At 41.8% G+C, this 21,935-nt stretch overlaps 1 protein-coding gene across 1 annotated transcript in view; it reads right to left on the bottom strand.

Annotated features, from left to right (window-relative positions):
• Tdrd12 (tudor domain containing 12) overlaps positions 1 to 21,935 on the bottom strand; it is a 69,016-nt gene that overhangs the window by 33,023 nt on the left and 14,058 nt on the right. Inside the window, exons 5-10 of the mRNA XM_032896138.1 lie at positions 12,458 to 12,513; positions 11,729 to 11,814; positions 8,595 to 8,784; positions 5,147 to 5,241; positions 4,485 to 4,561; positions 400 to 480 (exon numbers count right to left, since the gene is read on the bottom strand). Of these exons, the coding sequence (XP_032752029.1) occupies positions 400 to 480; positions 4,485 to 4,561; positions 5,147 to 5,241; positions 8,595 to 8,784; positions 11,729 to 11,814; positions 12,458 to 12,513 (585 nt within the window). The remainder of the gene's footprint in view (positions 1 to 399; positions 481 to 4,484; positions 4,562 to 5,146; positions 5,242 to 8,594; positions 8,785 to 11,728; positions 11,815 to 12,457; positions 12,514 to 21,935) is intronic.

Here is a 21,935-nt window from a genome sequence, read left to right as displayed (position 1 = left end):
ATTCTGCTGTTAGAGAGGAGAAGGTAGACCCATTTAACGTCAGAAAACTGGAAAGGAAAGCAAGCATCACCCACCAAAATCAACAGTCACAAGGTGTAAAAACTGCACCCAACAACATTCAAACACTGCCCACCTCACTGACAGAGTCAGGGTGAGGACGACCCCTTACCAGAACCAAGGTTTAACCCAACCCCACCCTGACATAGCTTAAAAACCATACAGGGGACTTCCTGAATATTTTCTGTTTTATGAGAATGGAGGTTTGAAGTCAACAACAATAGAGGTAAATTCTTGCTTATCATTTTATACAATTATTTCAATAAACAATTCAAGTCAGGAAAAAAGAAACTAAGCAAACGAACTAATTCAGCCCAAACAAGCAAACAAACACAGCCTTACTTTACACAGCCATTCTTCTCGTCACAGTCTTTCTTTTCAGTCAACCGCAGTGGCTTCTCACTTGGCTTCTGGCTAAACACACTGGAAACCGGAACACATGAAAAGATTTATTCACAAGTTAACACAGGCAATCCTCACTGCTATTGGTTGCCCACCAGAACCTCGATGACAAGATCCTGCTGCTGAGAAAACCACGTGCCTCAGTTGCAAGACACTGAGAAATTGTTGGGGTCAGGGTCCTTTGAGGTCTGTATGCACTGCTCACCCACCCCATGAAGCTTTCTGAGAGCTGGAGCCTCAAGCCTTTAGCACAGCAGGAGTAGTTGCTAAAGAAATAAAAACAGAAACAAAACAACAAAAACCAAAAAACAAAACAATAACAACAAAACAACAACCAAAAAAACAAAACAAAACAAACAAACAAACAAAAACCCAACAAACCAAAAGAAAAATCCCCCAAACTCAAGCAGAGTGAAATTCCTGGTGGAAAGAAACCAGAAAGCAGCAGACAGCCTCCAAAGTCTGCTGCTGAAGAAACCAGGAATGGCCAGCAGTTTCCTTACCAGTTCCCTATCCCTGCAAAGGCAGAGAGGCCTGGGTACCTGTCTTCTCCATCAGTGAGCTGGGGTTTCAAACCCAGAGTTGCCTAGGAGCTTACAGAGAAAGAGAAGACTCCAGGGCCTAGCCCCAGAGGCTCCTGTTCCCTTATGGGTCAGAAGCCGGAAGACTTCAGAGCCCAGTTCCCACCTGGCTCACTCATTAGTCTGTCCTCAAGACTTGCAGGGGACAGGCTGAATGAAGCTGCAACTCTGAGCTCACTCAGCCAGCTATCACCACCTCTAACACTCACTTGCTCTGCAGGGCTATGGAAGGAAGATTTCCCTGAAGCTGCTTTCAGCTTCCAAGACCCACAGCTTCAGATTCCAGCCAGTCCAAATCTCAGATCTGTAGCTTCAGAGATTCCTGGCTTTAAGACCTGCTATTCCAGAGACCTGATGCAGACAGAAGACTGGTCCTCCTGCTACTCCTGACCTGCAGACTTCCTCTGCCAAGGGGCTGCTCTCAGCTAGCATCCCAAGGCTCTCTGGAAGCCTCAGAGTTGTAATACTTACCCCAACTGCAATGTCTCTTGGCTAGCATCTCTTGCTACTGACAGTTTAAATGTTTTATTTAAATCTGACATGGCACTCTGTTTTACATTGTTTTCTCCTGTTTAAGGAAGTTAGTCGTAAACTGACAAAGTATCTCCCTGTATTTTATATTTTTGCCATCTCCCTACTCTATCCTTGGAGAAATATTTGACAAAAGAACAATTCCCTCTCACTGCTTCAAAATAAGGCTGGGACTGGGCTGCAAACTTTTATCCAAATTGTTGAACCCACAAAGATAACTATTTTCTGGGGAAATTTTAAAATAGTAGCCATAAGGAAGCCCTTAATCTACCTGAACATTACTGTGAGAACAGAGGCTAAATAAATACTAACTGTGAAATCATGGGTGGGCTGGTCAGTGCTACTGGAACTGCTTTAGTTCTACTATTAGAAACTGCCTGAGTACCAAAGCAACCAAGGGGTAAGTAACAAACAGAATTCTGGAGATTTCTTGGTCTTTTCCCTTCCTCTATCAGGCTGAGGGTAGACTAGATGCTAAACTGCACAGCAAATGTAGATTATCAAAACTTCTGATCAAGACTCCTCTGGCATGGATGACATTAGCTGAAATATCCCACAAAGCGGAGGGAGAACCTGTCAAGACCACATCCAGAGGTGAGGCATGGCCCCCAGGTTGAGGGATGGGGCCACCCACCCATCTCCAAAATTTTAACACAGAAGTGCTCCTGTCTAAAGGAAATACAGGGACAAAGAGTGGAGCAGAGACTGAAGGAAAGGCCATCCAGAGACTGTCCCACCTGGGGATCCATCGTACATGTAGCCAACAAACTAAGACACTATTGCTGATGCCAAGAAGAGCTTGCTGACAGGAACCTGGTACAGCTGTCTGAGAGGCTCTGCCAGATCCCAACCAACACAGATGCAGACGCTCGAGGCCAACCATCTGACTGCTCACGGGGACCCAATGGGGAAGTTAAGGAAGGACTGAAGGAGCTGAAGGGGCCCTATCTGGCATCACTGGGAGGGGAGGCCCTTGGTCCTGTGAAGGCTTGATGCCCCAGAGTAGAGGAATGCTAAGACAGTGAGACAGGAGTGGGTGGGTGGGTATGAGAGCACCCTCATAGAAGCGGGATAAGAGGGGTTGGGATAGAAGGGAAACCAGGAAAGGTGATAACATTTGAAATATAAATAAATAAAATATTCAATTAAAAAAAGACTCCCTGGCATGTCAAAGAAATGAGAGGCAAGGCACTTCAGCCTAAATATGAGGAATTCTTGTTGTTTTCTTTCGGTCTCTGTTTTCTTCTGGTCCTGTCCAAGACCATATTCAATCTCAGTAATTCCAACCCTGCAGCTATCAGCAATGTGTCCTAAATTACAGAAGAAAATTCATCACTGAACTCAGAGGAAATGGTGAGCCTGTGATCCATGTAAAGGGGAATCTCTACCCTCTTATTCCTGCTGCTCATCTGTTCCCTAAGTGGCCCAAACAAAACACACAGCAAAGTTTCCCAGAATCCCCGTCTAGCCCGGCAGATATGGAAGAAGAGTACCTGGAACGCTGAGTGTATGTGTGAAGTCTCTATTGCTGCTGGAGTCTAAGGACAATCCAGGCTGAGCACATGCACACCAGCCATGAAGCCACTCACCAATCCGGAAAGAGCTGGTACCGCAGCCACAGAGAACCTGAGACAGCTACTGTGTGATTTCATTGATGTTACCATGTGCATCTTTTTTTTTTTTTGCATTTTCTTTTTAAAGATTTATTTATTATATATGAGTACACTGTAGGTGTCTTCAGACACACCAGAAGAGGGCATCAGATCTCATTATAGATGGTTGTGAGCCACCATGTGGTTGCTGGGATTTGAACTCAGGACCTCTGGAAGAGCAGTCGGTGCTCTTAACCGCTGAGCCATCTCTCCAGGCCTACCATGTGCATCTTAATGAGTGCAGGAGTATAGTCAGAGACTCTGGAGAAGATGAGAACTATTCTTGGCTTTCTCCAACCTTGTAAGCTGTAAAGCTGTGTTGCTGTGGCCTGTGCTTACTCACTCTGTGCATCACAGCCACTCTGCTCTTCACGGGATGAGCATGTGTATGACAGAGCTGTGTCCAACTAACTAGGCAGCAAGGGACTCTAGACCCACTACCAGTTTTCATTCCACTGTGTTGTCAGCTAACCAGTTGTTAAGTAAGAATTTTTTTCCTTTAAAGTAGTGTGTTTTGGGCTGGAGAGATGGCTCAGCAGTTAAGAGCACTGACTGCTCTTCTAGAGGTCCTGAGTTCAATTTCCAGCAACCACATGGTGGCTCACAACCATCTGTAAGAGGACCTGATCCCTTCTTCTGGTGTGTCTAAAGACAGCAACGGTGTACTTGCATACATAAAATAAATAAATCTTAAAACAATAAAAAACTGTCTCCAAAACCAAACCAAACAAAAAAAGTGGCCTCTTAAAAAAAGAGTTTTGAGCCAAAATTTCCCAGACGACCTTGTTGATTTGGGTGGCGGGGGTTGGGAGCAGGGGTACTAGTCTATCATCATCATCATCAACCTTTCACATACTTACTGACCATGTGACTTTCTGTATTTGTGGCATTCACATGCCCTCAACTAACTGCACTGGAATATTTGGCAAAAACAAATGGCGTATTTTAGACATGGAGATTTCTTCCCTTGACAGAATTCCCTAAACAATACAATACTAACAACTACTTAGAGTATTGACATTGCATTAGGCATTAGAAGTCATTTAGAGAGGACTTAAAATATACATGAGAATGTTTGCAGGTTTCATGTAAATTTCATCACACTTTTAAGTCTGGATTTGCACACACACAGTTTGATATTCTCAGTAGTCTTAGAACTAAGCCTCCCCAACCCCACACCATAATATGAAGGATAACTGTGTAAGACTATATCATACTGTCCTAAGACTCTACTCCGCTAAATCTAATCTTCAGGTCATACCTTGCTGCTGGAATATCTGGATCAGCATATATGGTTATGCCTCTTTTTGTTGGCCAGTACACAGAAGATTCAATGCACTGTAAGAACGGAACAAATGGACGGGGAGAGAAGAGAAAAGAGAGAGAGGAAGGGGGAAGAAGCAAGGAAGAGGGGAAAAATAACTTTTAAGATTTATATTTTTTGGAACCAAAATACATTGCAAATTACTTTCAACAACAATTATTCAAGAAGTTTTCATGCATACACAGAGTCAACGTTGGATGGTTATACTGTCACATAAACATTAAAATGTCAAACAGCAGGCAATTGGCATTTCATAGGAGTGTTTGCAATGTCTACAATTACTTTCGTTTGTCTTTTGTCAAAAGAACTGTAAGACACATTAGAACTGAAATTAATTACTTGAATATCTCTCAAACCCAGATAGTAACTCATCTATGTTTAGCAAACATAAGATAGGTTACTACTTTTATAGACAGGTTACTACTTACCTGTCAAAAGCTCGACAAGGAAGAACCAGTTACCTCTCCACCAAAACAGACAAACTACATTTTTCATTGATAAACTACTCTGGGGCGTTCTAACTATGGAGCACACACTGTTGATCACAGGATAGTGCTGTCCTGTGAGCTTTATATTCAGTGAGTATTTAAATATACAACCTTATCCATGTGTTTTAAAGGGAGGCTCTGTTGCTTCTTCTCAAACATAATTTTAGGCGAATCTGTCAAGGAATCCTTATAGTTTACAGCTTTATCTGTGAAATAAAGATAGTGATAAAAAGCTATCTTGAAAATTATTTATATAAAACAGGATAAAAATAATAAAAATAAGCACTGTTATACAGACTCAACACAAGAATTATCAAACAGATTTTATATTAAACATGTAGCAATTAGAGTGAAGAATCTTGCTTTGGAATTGACAAAAATGGCTCATCAGGTAAAGGCACTTGCTGTCAATCCTGACGACCTGAGATTGATCCCTGATCCTACGTGCAGGAAGAGAGAAACAACTGTTTTAAGTTGATCTCTGACCTCCACAGGCATTCCATGGTATAGATCTGCCCATGCACATGCACGTGTGCACGTTAAATGAATGCATTTAAAAAGATCTTGCTTCGATCTTTTTTAAAAAATTGTTACAGAAATTCATATTCCAACCTTTAAGAATAAAACAATTTTCCCAACTTGACAGACTATACTTTCAAAAGGAGACCACAATTATGTCTCCAACACACATGTTCTTCCTGAAATGTACAGGACATATTCCCCTTGCCCCCAAAAAAAGTCAAGGCCCTAAACTGAGCTCAATATACCAAGAAACCAGTTATTTGGGAATTACCAAAGAAAAGCACTGCCCCTGTCCCCAAACTCCTGGAGACCGCGGAAGTAAAGCAGCTAGCTAGTTGCAAAGATAACAGACCCTGCAGCTTCAAACACAACTCTTAAAGGAAACAACTACTTCCCATCCTGACCCTAACAAAACCCCTTCCCTCTTCCCTATCCTTAGCTACAGAAGTCCTAGCTTGAAACATGTAATCTGCATGATCACTGTATTGCCGGGTCCTGTGCCAGACCCAAGACACCTCCTCTCTGGTTAATTAAAGCTACTCTACCTGTTGAGTTTATCTAAACTCTTGTCTTATTTCTTCCTACAAACTTAACTCTTCGCAATGTTCCCAAGAGACAGAATCTAGCCTGGTGTAGTAGCTTATGTCTTTTATCCCAGGACTCAGAGGCAGAGGTCACTCTATGAGTGGGAGGCCAGCCTGGTCTACATGGTGAGTTCTAGGAAAGCCAAGGCTATTCAAAGAAACTCTGTCTCAAAACAAACAAACAAATAAAAAAATGGGGAGAGAGACAGACAGACTGACAGAGACAGAGAGACAGAGACAGGATATATATTCCTATCCCACAGACTGGGGTAGAAAATTCCAGTGGCAAAGCAAACAGAAGGAAAATTTTTTTATAGAGAAATATGGAAGGACTGTGAAATAACTGCAAAATTTATCAGTCTCAGTCAGTTTCTTAAAAAACAGAGAATAATTTTCTGGGCTGGAGAGATTGCTCAGTGGTTAGGAGCACTGACTGCTCTTCCAGAGTACCTGGGTTCAATTCCAGTACCCACGTGGCTGTTCACACCTGTCTGTAACTGCAGTTCCAGGGGATTCAACACCCTCACACAGACATACATATAGGCACAACACTAATGCACATAAAATTAAAAATCATAAATTATTAATCATAAAAGAAAATCAATTAATTTTCTTATAGTTCTGGATGCTGCAAATCCAAGATCAAAAAAGTGCTGGCCATTGTGGGTTCTAGAGTGCTGTCATCCTGGTGCGCAGATAGCCACCTTCTCCTAAGTCCTAAGAGCTTCCCTCCCCTCCGCTAAGGGCTCTATACCTAATCAGAGTAGGGTCATCCTTATGGCATCACTGAGCTAAATCTGAGACACAGCCACACTGCATGAGGCAGGACTGCAGCATGTGGAGTCTAACGACACGGGATTTAGTCCACAGTATGAGCAACAAAATCACTAAGCCTCTTCTTTAGTGGGTGGTGGAAGGCAGATGAAGAGAGCAGCAGGAACAGAAGGAAGAAGGGACAAGACTACTGACCCACTGACACTGAAAGGCTGATAAAGGATATTCCCACATGTTTATAAGCATGTCAAGACATTTATAGATGGTGGAATGGACATTTCTATGCTCACAATTTGATCATCTACATCAGTGGTTCCCAAACTTCCTAATGCTGTGACCCTTTAATACAGTTCCTCATGTTGTGGTGACCCCCAGTCATAAAATGATATTGTTGCTAAATTTTAACTGTAATTTTGCCTCTGTTATAAATCTGACACCTGTCACAGGACCTACAGGTTGAGAACCACTGTTCTAGATAAAACAAATTTCTTAAAAAAATTTTTTTTCCCAAAATTCCCAAACAAAACAAAAATAGGCAAGAAGGATATATATGTCTTGAAGAAATTGTTTTTTTTCACATGGAGAGGTTTTAATGGGAGAACAAGACAAGGGGGAGGGATGAGAGAAAGAAGAGAAAGAGCATCTTGAAGAAATTGAATTAATGATTAATAACATCCTGAAGAGGGCACTAAATTGAGATGGGCCCACTGACGAAGTCTACCAAACATTTAAGGAAGACCTGACACCAACCCACAAGCTCCGTCAGAAGTCAGAAGCAAAGGAAACATTTCCTAGCTCATCCTACAAGACTCTCACTATCCTGATGCCTAATCCAGAAAATAGCATTTCAAGTCAATGATGGATCGTTATGTCTTATGAATCTTCTGCAAAATCCCTTAAAATCGAAGACAAATCAAATCAAGCACTGTAGAAAAGATGCCACTAAAGAACGGGAAAACAAGCTGTACACTAGACAGACATGACTGCAAATGGTACATCTGAAAAAGGATTAACGTTATCTAACGTAGGCAAAGAACACGTAAGGCCAACAATAGAGAAGCAAGAACCTCCTTTTTAAACAGACAAAAAGTACTGAGATTTACTAAAACTCAGCGGCACTGCCCTGGAGAGTATGACTTGGTGCTGGTATGAATGACACCACACTGGCAAGACTCACCCAGTACTGCAGCACGTGGTCCTAGGTCACCGACAACGTCCTTACACCATGTATGCTGGAGAGACTGTGCCAGAAAATCTAAACTCTGTGAGTCTGAAAGAACATACCGTATTTCAACACCAATACATAAAACAGAAAGCAGTCATTACTCACTTCTGCTCGTGCTTATGTTGTAAGTGGGAGAAGACCTAGCAAAGGATGGCAGTTTGAGGAGCTAAACATTTTAAATTGTATCTAGGGTCCATCAAGTGTAATAAAAAGCTCTCTAGGTGTCTGAAAACTACACAAAACCTAAATTTGTTAAAATCTTTAAACCATGTACTCTCTGAACGTCTGACAATGTAGCCCAATGTTAACAGGAAGATCAGAATTTCCTAGTCTCATGCTCCTGAGAAGTAAACTTTGATCACTAAACACAGAGTCTAATGAAGTCTGTTTCCAAGCAGAAAAGAGCTTAGACAGAACCTAGTATGACAAGGATGGGGGAACACAGAATACTCACTTTCCATTCTCTGACAGTCTTTTCCTTGCAGAAGCATTGGCCACAGAGTAAGTGATGGGCTGAGCTTACTGGAGCAGGGCACCGAATTGAGACTCAGCCTGGGTTTCTCCAAAGTATTGAGGTTTTTGTTCCCCATTGGTGACACATAATAAGCAAAATTCTTTGCAACTAGATCATCATTAACACAAACCTATAAAAATTTTAAACATTTTATGAATTGCCATTTAGACGGGTGTAGTCAATGTATAAGAAATCAGTATCACAAACTCAGCCCCAAATTCCTAAAACGTTACTTTACAGAGTATAATTCGACAAAAGCATCTCTTAGTTCCTGCTATGTTAGGAACAAAATAAAAGATTCTCATGAGCCCCCTCATCAGAAAGTAGCAATAAATTTCATAAAATATAAGGTATACCTTGGAGAAAGAGGGTGCTCACACAATCTGGCAAGGTACAGTTCAGGTGAGAGACCACTAACAACAAATGGGGAAACTGGGAAAAATTAGACCTTATCAAACCTTAATTCTTTGCCAGGCTGGGATTCAAGGTGGTGCTTGCCTTTGATCCCCTCACTGGGGAGGCAGAGGCAAGTGGATCTCCGAGTTCAAGGCCAGGCTGGTCTGCAGAACTAGTTCCAGAACAACCAGGGCTACACAAAGAAAAAGTCTCTAAAAACCAAAAACCAAACCAAATCAACAGCAAACAAATCCTTAATGCTTCAAAGCCAGGCATGATAGCAGTGCCTAGAATCCCAGTACGTGGAGGCAAAGACAGACAGATGACAGGCTACCCACAATGGAGAGATGGGGCAAAGATATTACAGAATGAAGTCACTGGACAGAGATACATCCAAAATGAAGCACTTGGAGGCTGAGGAGATATGGTAAAGGGCTTTTTGTGAATATAAGAATCTGAGTTTGATCCTCAAGACCCAAATAAAATGGCACAAGCCTAGTGGGCTACAATACAAATCCCAGATCCAGGGAGGTGGTGGTCCCTAGAGTTGGCTGGCCATCCATTCAGGCCACTGAGAAACTTTGTCAGGTGAACAACATTCCTGAAGAAGCCAAGGTTGTGCTATAGCCTCCACATGCATGTATACATACAAGAACATGTACACACATGTATACTCACATACACATTCATAAAACTTTCAAAGGAAGAACTCTCAATATAAAATAAAAGCAATCTAACAGGCAAAGTATGACTATCTATCAAAGCATAGTTACAAATAAACAGGTGAACATGTCACTAGTGTTTGAGCAAATGTGTAACTATCCACAGTGAGATCCTCCACACACTGACGGAGTGACCAAGTGTGGGAGCACACACGAACAAGTGAAATCTCCCACACTGATGATAAAGACGTAAAGTGCTGTCATTTTGGCAGCTTCCAAATGTCAACAACGCTATCCAGAAGTTAGACTCCTAGGTATTAACCCAAGAAGGAACATGTACACCCAGAGAAAAACAATTACATGAGTGTTAACTGGACAAAACTCAAAATCCAGAAGATACTAGATAATATACTCTTCCACGGGCACATACAGGAACTAGATAATACACTTCCACACAGGCATATACAGGAACTAGATAATATACTTCCACACAGGGGCATACAGGAAGAGCTCTTCGTAAGGGTCAGAGCACTAACAGACGCAGTAATATGGATGTGTCATGCAATTCTGCACCTGAGTGAAAGGCAGGGCTGTGTGGTGGGCCCGGAACTGTTTGTATTTTGATGCTAATTCTGCTTTCCCAAGAAGGGCTGCCTAGTCACTATTCAGTATTCAGGTAACTTCTTCAGAACCTTCTCCCCATTTTAACTTGCAAAATAAAGGTGAGAGCCAGTGACTGGGGAGGGGAAGGGAAGGTGGAGCAGAAGAGTTGGGGAGGTGTGTCCATGGAAGAAGAGGAGGTAGAAGGAAGATGGAGCTGAAGCACGTGGCCTGGAGACACTGCAGTTAGTGCAGTGGTAGACCTGGTGTACAGATTGTATCCATACTAATCGAGTCGTGTTTTCTTTGCACGGGCTAAAGACAGGATCCTTGACTTCCTTTGGATTAGAAAAGAATTTGCTGGGGTTGGGGATTTAGCTCAGTGGTAGAGCAAGGCCCTGGGTTGTACCAGCTCCAAAAAAAAAAAAAAAAAAAAAAAAAAAAAAAGAAAAGAAAAGAATTTGCTGGTTTACATCTTTTCTGAGCAATTGTGATCACTGTATCCAATATAAATTTGCTCTCTACTATGAATGGACCTTCCTCTTACCTGTACTTACTCCATCACTTAAAGTGAGAGTAAGTTGTCAGGTACAAAACATGGTACAAAAGAGGGACCTACTTTTTTAAAGTAAGAAGAAAAAATGTATTTTAAAAACAATATTTTGGGGTTGGGGGTTTAGCTCAGCAGTAGAGCGCTTGCCTAGCGAGCGCAAGGCCCTGGGTTCGGTCCCCAGCTCCGAAAAAAAGAACCAAAAAACAAAAAAAACAAACAAACAATATTTTATGAGACTCATCACCAAGATATAAAGTAAGCAAAACGAGCTCAGGATATAGAGAACCAGAATACAAGAAATGAGAGAGAGAGAGAGAGAGAGAGAGAGAGAGAGAGAGAGAGAGAGAGAGAGAGAGACAGAGACAGAGAGACAGAGAGACAGAGAGAAAGCGCGAGCATGAATCAGAGCAGCTTTTGAAAACTGTATCTTTGCTTCCTAACAAATTTCTTTTCCACAGGAACATAGTAATGCCTTGAAACTGCTGCATGTCAGTACTGTCATTAGTAAGTTAATGGCACTGTGACTAATGCCGAGTATGTCTCACAGTTATGAGAAAGTGTAAAGAATATTATGGCTGGGAGCCTCGTGTCTTCAGTCCAGCACTTAGGCAGCAGAGCAGACTTCTAGAGTTCCCAGCCATCCAGGCTTACAAATTGAGTCCTTATCTCAAAAGAGAAGGAAAATGTCCTCTCTTTCCACTCTTGTTCAACATAGACCCAGAATCCCCATTTTTCAGATCACATGGTCCTACACTCAAACCCTAAAGACGACACCAGAAAACTCTTGAACTTCATAAATATTTTCAGTACTTAGACATAAAACCAACCCTAAGACATCCCCACCCCCACAGCCTTTCACTTACTTTTTCGTTTTTTATTGTTGCATAAAGGTAAACCTCAAAAGTATCTTCTTCCACAGCGCATAGCTTTGCTTCTACTTGGGTAGTTGCTAAATGACAATAAATGAACAAAGAAATAAGCTGAGATTAGCATTTATCTAAAGTAAATATGGTCTCAAGAGGCACCCAGCAGCTTCCAGGCCTGTCTCATCCAATCATACTCAGAGCAGTCCTAGCAGGTAGGCACAGCCATAGGAATACTGACTGACAGGAGTTGGGACAGATGCTACAGGCAGTATTTTACAATTACCAACACAGTTAAAGACATTTTTTAGGCTTTGACTTGGCAATGATGTTTATTACACAACAAATGTCCACTTCCTATCCCTTGCTCAGTAAAAGAAGCTGGGTTTTTCATCAACTGCCTGATCAAGAAAATAGAACACATTCACTCTGTATCCCCTTAGCATTTAAAAACAATCTGACAAGCAGGGAGTGTTTCTGTAAGAAAGACCCTCTACAACAACCAGACAGTTCTTTATTTCAGCTGACAATACTAGCATCCAATTCTACCTGCAAAATTACAGGGGCATAGTCAATGTGATCCCTGGCATGGAAGGGGCTTCAAGTAACTTAAGGCCGTATAAGGAGAACCAACAGTTATGCATGTGGAGTTTAAGAAACCTGGCAACAGAAGAGGAAGCCACCACAGGTATTGGCGTAAAGCACTCTGCAGGCACACCCTGGCCTTACCTCTTAGAATGTTCTGAAAGTACTGGATAGCTGCACTGTCCCATTTTGTGGCAGGTCTGGAACAGCAACAGATGCAACCTCATTAGGTAAAACCACAGGCTAACAATACCACAGCGACATCGTTAGCTGGAGAGTGGGTGTTTCTGACCCTGAACACGAGCATCCAACACAGACAGGAACCTGTGCAGCTCTACATCAGGGTACAGACTCCAGATGTGTCTAAGAATGCCACCTTCACAGAGCAGACAGATACAAAGGCCCTGCTGAGATGAAACCCCCCATGGCAATGTTTGGCACCTTTTGTCATACCACCACTGTCACTAGTTATCTACAACAAATCTACTTCCCACAGACACAGTACAAGCTCTTGAAGGGAAAGCCTAAGCATGCACCATCCCTCAGTGGCCTCAGAGAGAGGGCAGCACTGATTAACTAACTCTAGAGTCAGCCCACACTCCAGGACTAGTTAGTACTTTGGCCCCAGCTCCTTTTCATCTCCACCAGCTGGCTCTGTCTACACTTTACAAAGACTTTCAGAGGAAGAGTTGTAGGCACTGCAAACACAGGGCAGAGCAAAGCTTAGGAGGGACAAAAATAAACTAAAGCTTGATAATGTCAGGTCCAGAGGAAAACTCCAATTCCCCAAACCCCAAAAGGCAGTCCAAATATCCAGAAATGGGCCCAACCCAGACTAGAAAATTTCTGGTGATTAGGTAAAAGCAAGCATTCCTCAGGAAAGGGTGGAACCTATTCCCCCTACAGAAGGAGTCATTTCCTTCACCGTTGGCAGAAGGGACTTAAGGGTCCACACTTACACCTGCTGGCCTGCAGGCTCCCTCCCTGTTACATACTTCAGAGTCCATCCTGCTAGCCCTCCTCACTGCCTCCTCCCTACACTCCTTCCAGCTCCTGGCCCCCACCCTGCTCTCCTCAGCCTTGCCATTTTGGCTGGCTCTGCCCTCCTGGCAGCCTTCTCTGTGCTCTGGTCCTGCTTCTCACTGTGTCCTCTCTCTTCTCTATCCCTGCTGTTTTCACTTCTCTTGTCCACTGCCTTGGCCAGGTCCAGTCCGCTGGCCACATTCAGGCTACTACTTTCCTTCTCTGCTCTGGACTCTTCCGGATGCCTCTGGCTATTCTCTCCCTCCTACCAGCAATAAAAATGTTCCCTTTAGCCATCCCAAGCAGCAGTCATGTTATTGGTTTCTACAATTAGCACAAGAAACCTCATGTTTCTAATGCTTTTAGCCATTAAAGAGAACCACATTGCCCAACAACTGCCTTAAAGATCAAATGAGTGACATGCATGGCCAGTGTCGACATGATTGGTATTCAAAAATATATATTTGATTTTTACTGTGAGATTAAGCACATTACCTTCAGGGAATTGTAAAGGTGTAGAATGATGTCATTATGCAGGTGAAGGCAGGTACAAGATAGAACAAGGCCTTTCATTGGACAAAGAGGAAGGATGGGAGGGAGAAAAGTTATAGAGAGGAGGAGGGAACTGGAGCGAGGGCAGGAGCAGCGCAGAGAACATGGATGCGGATGATAAGATTCCTCTCTGCACATCTACAGGTTGTTATGAATATTCTTAAGGGATAGATGTGTACAGGGCTTTGTAGGTCTAGATGTGCAAATTATATCTTATCAAGTGGATCAGAGGTTATTGTGTTGTGTGTTCTTTCACGTGGCAATTTGATTGAGTTCAAGAGAGTGTGTGGTGGCTGGAGACACTGGGCCGCCACGGAATTGGGATGTGTATGTCTGACATGGTGGCAACCTGCCTTGGGAACTAGATGGGTAGAGAGATTGTTGCCGGACTCAGAGAGTAGCCAACGGCAGTGGAATGTGGGATGGAGCAAAGCTGGTGATACACTTTGCTGACTTGAGATGAAAATATGAAACAGATATCACGGGGCACTATGGTGCCAGATCTAGTGTGGGATAAAAGAAACCCTTTTATTTAATTTTACAGCAACATAAAAACAGCAAAATAAAAAATGACTTCAAGGGGTTGGGGATTTAGCTCAGTGGTACAGCGCTTGCCTAGGAAGCGCAAGGCCCTGGGTTCGGTCCCCAGCTCCGAAAAAAAGAACCAAAAAAAAAAAAATGACTTCAAGTCATATTATATATGAAAAATAACCTAGTAATATTTTTTAGAAAAAAATAAATTCTTATCAGGCAACAAACTCAAGAGAAAACTCAATATAGTATGAATGGGTGTCCGTCTGTCTATCTAAATGTGTGTGTGTGTGTGTGTGTGTGTGTGTGTGTGTGTGTGTGTGTAAGGATAAGCACAAGAGAACACAAGAAGAGAAATCTAACACCACCACTAACATTCAACATTGTGTGGAAAACCAATGACTTTTAAGAGAATCTTTTAGGTGGGTTATATTTGTATATGGTATAGCTATGCTGTGTGTACACACATACCTGTAGTATGTGTGGAAGGTCAGGTCAATGTCAGATGTCTTTCCTCTATCACTTCCCTTTTGGGGGTGGGAGGAAGAGTATATCATCAGTTCTCTCAGGCTGGTTGGCCAGCCAACAACAACAGACCAGACTAAACCTGAAGCTTATCAGTTTTCCTAGGCTAACTGGCCAATACAGTTCAGGGACCTTGTCACCACTCCTCCTTCCCCAGGCTAAGGTTACTGGCACACACCACAGTATCTAACCTTTTACATGGGTTCTGGGGATTCAAATTCAGATTTGTTTGCAAGACAGGCACTTTACTGATTGACCCATATTCTCAGGCTCATTAAAAAAATTGTATTAGGTGTGTGGAAGTTTGCTCGCATGAACGTCTGTGGACCATTTAGCATATGCCTGGTGCCTGTGGAGGTCAGATTCCCTGGAATCTGGATTCTTTGGCACTAGGAGTTATAGATGATTGTGACCACCCATGTTGAGTGCTGGAGATCAACCCCAGTTCCTCTGAGAGAACAACCCGTGCTATTAACTGCTGAATCATCTCTTCAGCTCTCAAGAACACTCTGTAAATATACAAAAAAGATGGGGGAAGTTGCTAGTCTTTTTGAAGGGCAACTTGACAAGTATCTCCCAGAAAACCACTGCAGTCCTGGGATCAGGATCCTGCAATGGCAACAGGAAGAAGGAAATAACTTTCCTGAGTGCTATGATATGCAGGCTGGTGTCCACCTCATACCTAGAGAACCAGCAGCTAGTGATAGGAACATAGTAAGCACAGGCCACCATTCCAGAGCCTCATTCCTAGTCCCCAAGGGCCAAGATACCTAGGTGGCTGGCTGGCTGGAGGGCAGCTACATAGGAAGCCCCGGCCTCCAGGTTAGTAACAACCAACTTCCTACCCTATTTATATACAATCCACGGACAACCACAAAAGCAATAAATCATCTCAAGCAAACTAGTAATGGTATGAGGAAGACTGAGCAATGGAGGATGGGCTTGTCACAAAGAGTCCATGAACGCTTCCAGATATGTAGCTTCTATAATGCAACATCTCCAGGACACAACAGAAGAGTCAAAATAGATCTGTTCCCTGAAGCGTTTCTTTCCATAATAACCACACTGCTTGAGGAAAAGAACAAAACTGTCTGGTAACGCTACAGGAGGCAGGAAACCAAACACAATCCCCCTAAACTAACATCTATCCAGACAGAAGTGCTGACCATACCTAACAGCACTTCTAGTGCAGGGGGCTGCCCAGTATTAACATTGGTACCATGGTCAGATGCTGAGAGAAAGAAGTAAGGACAGGGAGGGATACATGCACATACATCTCTACAGCTACAGAGGCTTGTGTTTATGTGTTGTACACTTGTATGTGTACTTGTTCATGTGCATGAGTGCAAGTACATGTAAGCAGGAGAGGCTGTAGAAGCCACAAGCTGACATCACTTGTCTTCCTTTAATGTGTTCCACTTTATTTACTGAAACAGAGACTTTCAAGCCAGAGCTCACCAATCTAGCTAGTCTGGCTACACAGCTTATTCTAGGGATTCCCTGCCTGTGCAACAAGCACAGAACTCAGTTCTTCCCAAAATGAACTCACTGCAGCCTTCAGGATGAAGCTGCCCTAGGGATTCTGCTGTTCCTGCAGAGAGCACAGACCTATGCAACTGCTTAGTCCTGTTAAAGAGGAAGAGATTTCAAGTGAACCCATACACTTGTTTAAAGCACATCTCAAGGTTCACTTAGTTAACAGGCTGTATTTACTGGGAACCTGCACGACACTCCAACCAGGGAAGCAGGTAGCTAAGTACAGATTTCCATCTCTCCCAAGCCCCAGTCTCATCCGAAGCTCTGCAGTAGAACACACGCTGCAGCTTCTTACCCTGCTCCCATCCCTAGGGGACCACACAGACCTTCCCCCTCTAACTTACCCCTAACTCACTGCTTTGTCCCAGCAGGCACTCCATGGGAACCCGCAGGCCACTCTGGCCACTCTGACATACCTACCTGTAGCTCTTCACCTTTCCCTCCGTTCTTTCAAGTCCAATCCCCATTCTCATCCTTAGCTCTATAACAGACCTTCTGCTATGGCCTCTCCTTATTCTTTGCCCCATTCCTGGGGTACTAAGCAGATTCTGGTGGAACACCTACCTTCTTCCTTCCTGTGGATACTCTCAATCTGATTCCCAACCTGTCCTTATCCCTAAGTGTCAGTTCTTAATAAACAGAAACACAGTTTTACTTGGAATTACCAATGATTATACCTATCAGGAACTCAGAAGAATTTCCTACCAGGCAACATACAGTCACTACTCTTTCAAAAGAATGAGAGAGGACAACAGAAACCAAGGAACAAAATACCACTCAAAGACAAGACCAAATATCAGCACCTAGAATTACCATCTTTCTAATCCTAGACACCTAGATGCAAGTACGAAATTAGTAACAGCCATGACAACATGTCTCCACTTTAGCCAGGAAAACATACCACAACAGGCCCTGAGCATTCCAAAACAGCTGAGGCACAAGAAAACACATCAAATAACCCTTAGGAGGAAGACAGAGGTCTGTAAGGAGGGATGAACAAGCCCCTTAGAGAAATCTATGAGACATAAACTGTCAAAGGAAACAATAAAACACTTCAAGATCTGAATGTAAAAACAGAAGCAATAGAGAAAACCAAAACTGGAGGAAGTCTGGAAACGAAAAACATAAGAACTCAAATGAGAATCACAGAGGCAAAGACTTATCAACAGAATACAAGGGTTGGAAAAAGACATTGAAGACACAACAGAAGAAATGTACAGATCAGTCAAACGATGTTGAATTTAAAAACAAAAATACAAAAATCCCTTCTGGCACTGAACATCCAGAAAACCCGGGACACTTATGAAAAGACCTAATCTAAGAATAATAGGAATAGAGGAAGGAGAAGAAAACAAGACTAAAGGCCCAGAAAACATTTTCAACAAAATCATAGAGGAAATTTTTCTTAACGGAAAGAAAGAGATGTCTATCAAGATACAAGAAGCATACAGAATACCAAATAGACTGGACCAGAAGAGAGAGTCCCCTAGGTACACAATAATCGAAACACTAAATATACAGGACAAATAATATTAAAAGCTGTAAGGGAAGTCACATGTAGACAGACCTATTAGAATAAAACTGGACTTCTCAATGGACGCTCTAAGAGTCAGAAGGGACAGGACAGATGTGCTGCAGACCCTCAAGAGACCACAGACTACATCCCAGACTACTTTACACAATAAAATTTTCAATCACCATAGATGGAGAAAATAAGGTATTCCATGTTAAATCCAAATTTTAGCAAGATCTATCTACAAATCCAGTATTAGAAGGAAAACTCCAACCTTAAGAAGTTAACTACACCCAAGGAAACAGAGGGAACAAATAGTCCTGGACCAGCAAATCAAAAGAGGGGAAGCACAAACTCACTCAAGTACATGCGCACACACAAACATGCATATGCACACACCACCACCACCACCATACAAACACTGTGCTATCTCAACACCAATGGTCTTAATTCCCCAATAAAAAGGCACAGACTAACAGAATGGATGAAAAACAGGATCCATAAAACCATCCTGCTGTATCCAAGAAACACACATCAAGGATAGACATCATCTCAGTGTAAACAGACGGTAAAAGATAGTTCAAGCAAATGGACCTAAGAAGCAAGCTGGTAAATACATTTTAATATCTAACAAAATAGACCTTCAATGAAAACTAATCAGAAGAGATAAGGAAGCACACAACACAATCAAAGAAAAAATATACCAAGAGGACAGTGCAATTCTTAACATCTCTGCACCAGGGGTTGGGGATTTAGCTCAGTGGTAGAGCGCTTGCCTAGCAAGCGCAAGGCCCTGGGGTTCGGTCCCCAGCTCCGAAAAAAAAAAAAAAAAAAAGAAAAAAAAAAAAAAGAAAAAAAAAAAAATCTCTGCAAAGGGCCCCAAACTCATAAAAGAAACACGGCTACAGCTAAAATCACATGCTGATCCTCACAAAGTGGTAGTGGGTGACTTCAACACACAAGTAGTTTTTTTCATGTCGACAGAAACTAGGCATAAATGTTGGAGCTAACTCAAGTTATAAACCAACCAACCTAACCTAACAACTATTGACAGAACACTTCACCAAATACAAAAGAAAAAACCTTCCTCCCAGAAACTCACAAAACTTTCTCTAAAACTAACCACATATTTACACACAAAACAGATACAAGAAAATTGAAATAACACCCTGTATCCTATCTGACTACCACAAATTAAAAACCAGGTATCAACAACAACAGAAACAGAAAGCTTACAAATTCATGGCAGCTGATCAACTCACTACTTGATGAAAAAATGGGGCATGACAGAAATTAAAAATAAAATTAGATTTCCTAGAATTGAATAAAGATGAATATACAACAAAACCAAATATAATATATAATCTACATATAAACAAATTAAAAGACAAAACCTACACGATCATCGATTAGATGCAGAAAAGGTCTTTGACAAATCTAACAGCCCTTCATGATAAAAGTCCTGGAGAGATTGGGGACACGGACACACCTTCAACATAATAAAGGCAGTTTACAGCAGGCCCATAGCAAACATCAACTTAAAGGGAGAAAAACTCAAAGCAATTCCACTAAAACCAAGAGTAAGACGAGATTGGCCACCATCACCTACTGTAATATAGTACTTGAAGTCTTAGCTAGGACCATAAGACAACTGAAAGAGACTAAGAGGATACAAGCAGGAAAGTAAAATGTCAATGTATGTTTATTTAAAAGTGATATTATATATGACTCTAAGAATTCCACCAGCAATTCCTACAACTAGTAATCCCTCTCAGCCAAGTATCTGGACATAAAATTAACTCACAAAAATAAGTAACCTTCCTATATACAAATGACAGACTGAGAAAAAAACATTACAGAAACAACACTCTTTACAACAGCATCAAATACTACAAAATATCTTGAAGTAACTCTAACCAAGTAAGTGAAATACTTATATGATAAAAAAAAGAAAAAGAAAAAAACCCAAAAACTTCAAGACACTGGAGAAAAGAACTTGAAGACAGAAAATGGAAAGATCTCTCATATTCTGAAGATTAATGTAGTAAAAATGACTATTCTACCTGTGAATAGGTATGACCAAGACAGAAGTTGGTATCAGAAGTGGGATAATGCTGTGATAGACCTGACCATGCATTTTGTTTTTGTTTTGTTTTTTAAAGATTTATTTATTTATTTTATGTATGTGAGTACACTGTCACTGTCTTCAGACACACCAGAAGGTGGCATAGGATCCCATTACAGATGGTTGTGGCCACCATGTGATTACTGGAAATTGAACTCAGGACCTCTGGAAGAGCAGCCAGTGCTCTTAACTGCTGAGCCATCTCTCCAGCCCTAGTGGCCAATCTTATGCAGTTCTATAGCAAAAAGAGCAAGCTAAGCAAAGAAATAGACACAATTTACAGTTTGAGGAGAGAGGGGGCAACAGGAAGACTAATGAAACTAAGTCCTGTGCTCAATGGATAAAAAAATGTTTAAAGCTTGATGCTATATTAATAAAACCATCATGGTAATGGCACAAAAATAGACATGTTGATCAATACAATCAAATTGAAGACCTAGACATAAATCCGTGTGTGTGTGTGTGTGTGTGTGTGTGTGTGTGTGTGTGTCCACGAACACCTGATTTTTTTTATAATGAAGCCAGAAACACTCTGGAAAAAAAGAGTTTCTTTGTATAGCCCTGACTGTCCTAGAACTTGTTATATAGACCAGGCTGGCCTTGAACTCAGATCTGCCTGCTCTGCCTCTCAAGTGCTGGGATTAAAGGACTATGCCACCACTACACAGCAAGGTCCCATTAATTAATTGTTAATTTTAGTGCCTGTCCTAATAGTGTTCTGTTCAGAAAGTCTTTTCCTGAGCCAACGAATTCAAGGTTATTCCTCATTTTCTCTATCAGGTTCAGTGTATCTGATCTTACGTTGAGGTCTTTGACCACTTGGAGTTGAGCTTTGTACAGAGTGTTAAGTATAGATCTATTTGGATTCTTCTACATGCAGCCATCTAGTTTGACCAGCATCATTTATTGAAGATATTGTCCCAACACTCAGGAGGCAAGAGGCAGGTGGATCTCTGAGTTCAAGTCCAGTCTAGTCTACAGAGTGAGTTCCAGGATAGCCAGGGTCATGCAGTGAAACCCTGTCTCTAAAAAGCAAAACAAAACAGCACAACAATAACGAGGGGCCTCATGGAACTGAAAAGCTTCTGGATGGCAAAGGATACCATTATTCAGACTAAGCACCAGCTACCAAATGGGAAAAAGATGTTCAACTCTGTATCAGAAAGCAGGCTAATATCTAAAATATATAAAGAACTCAAGAAACAAGTTAGTGTTCTACTGCTATGAAGAGACCCTATGATCATAGCAACTCTTTTAAAAACAAAGCATTTAACCAGGACTGGCTTACAGTTTCAGAGGTTTAGTCCATTATCATCATAAAAAGAAGGATGGAGGCACACAGGCAGACATGGTGCTAGAATAGTAGCTGAGAGTTCTGTATCTTGATCCACAGGCAGCAGAACATAGAGCCCTCAAAGCCCACCCTCAGTGATTCACTTCCTCCACAAGGGCCATACTTCCTAAACTTTTCAAATAGTGTCAATCTCTGGTGACCAAGCATTCAAATCTATGAGCCTTTGAGGGCCACTCCTATTCAAATCACCAGAACTAAATATCAAGAAAACAAGTAACTCAGTTAAAACATGGTATATAGATCTAAATAGAAAATTCTCAAAAGAGGAAACTCAAAAATGGCTGAGAAGCACTTAAAGAAATGTTCAATATCCTTAGCCATCAGGACAATACATATCAAAACTGCTTTGAAATACATATCAAAACTTATACTCATCAGAACGGCTAAGATCAATAAAACAAGTGACAGCTCATGCTGACAAGGATATGGAGCAAGGGAAACACTCCTCCATTGCTGGTGGGAA

The sequence above is a fragment of the Rattus rattus genome, chromosome 2 (assembly GCF_011064425.1).
Source record: "Rattus rattus isolate New Zealand chromosome 2, Rrattus_CSIRO_v1, whole genome shotgun sequence".
Classification (NCBI taxonomy): Eukaryota; Metazoa; Chordata; class Mammalia; order Rodentia; family Muridae; genus Rattus; species Rattus rattus.
The sequence above is the reverse complement of the archived record's forward strand: the minus strand, read 5'-3'. Positions and strand labels throughout refer to the sequence as shown.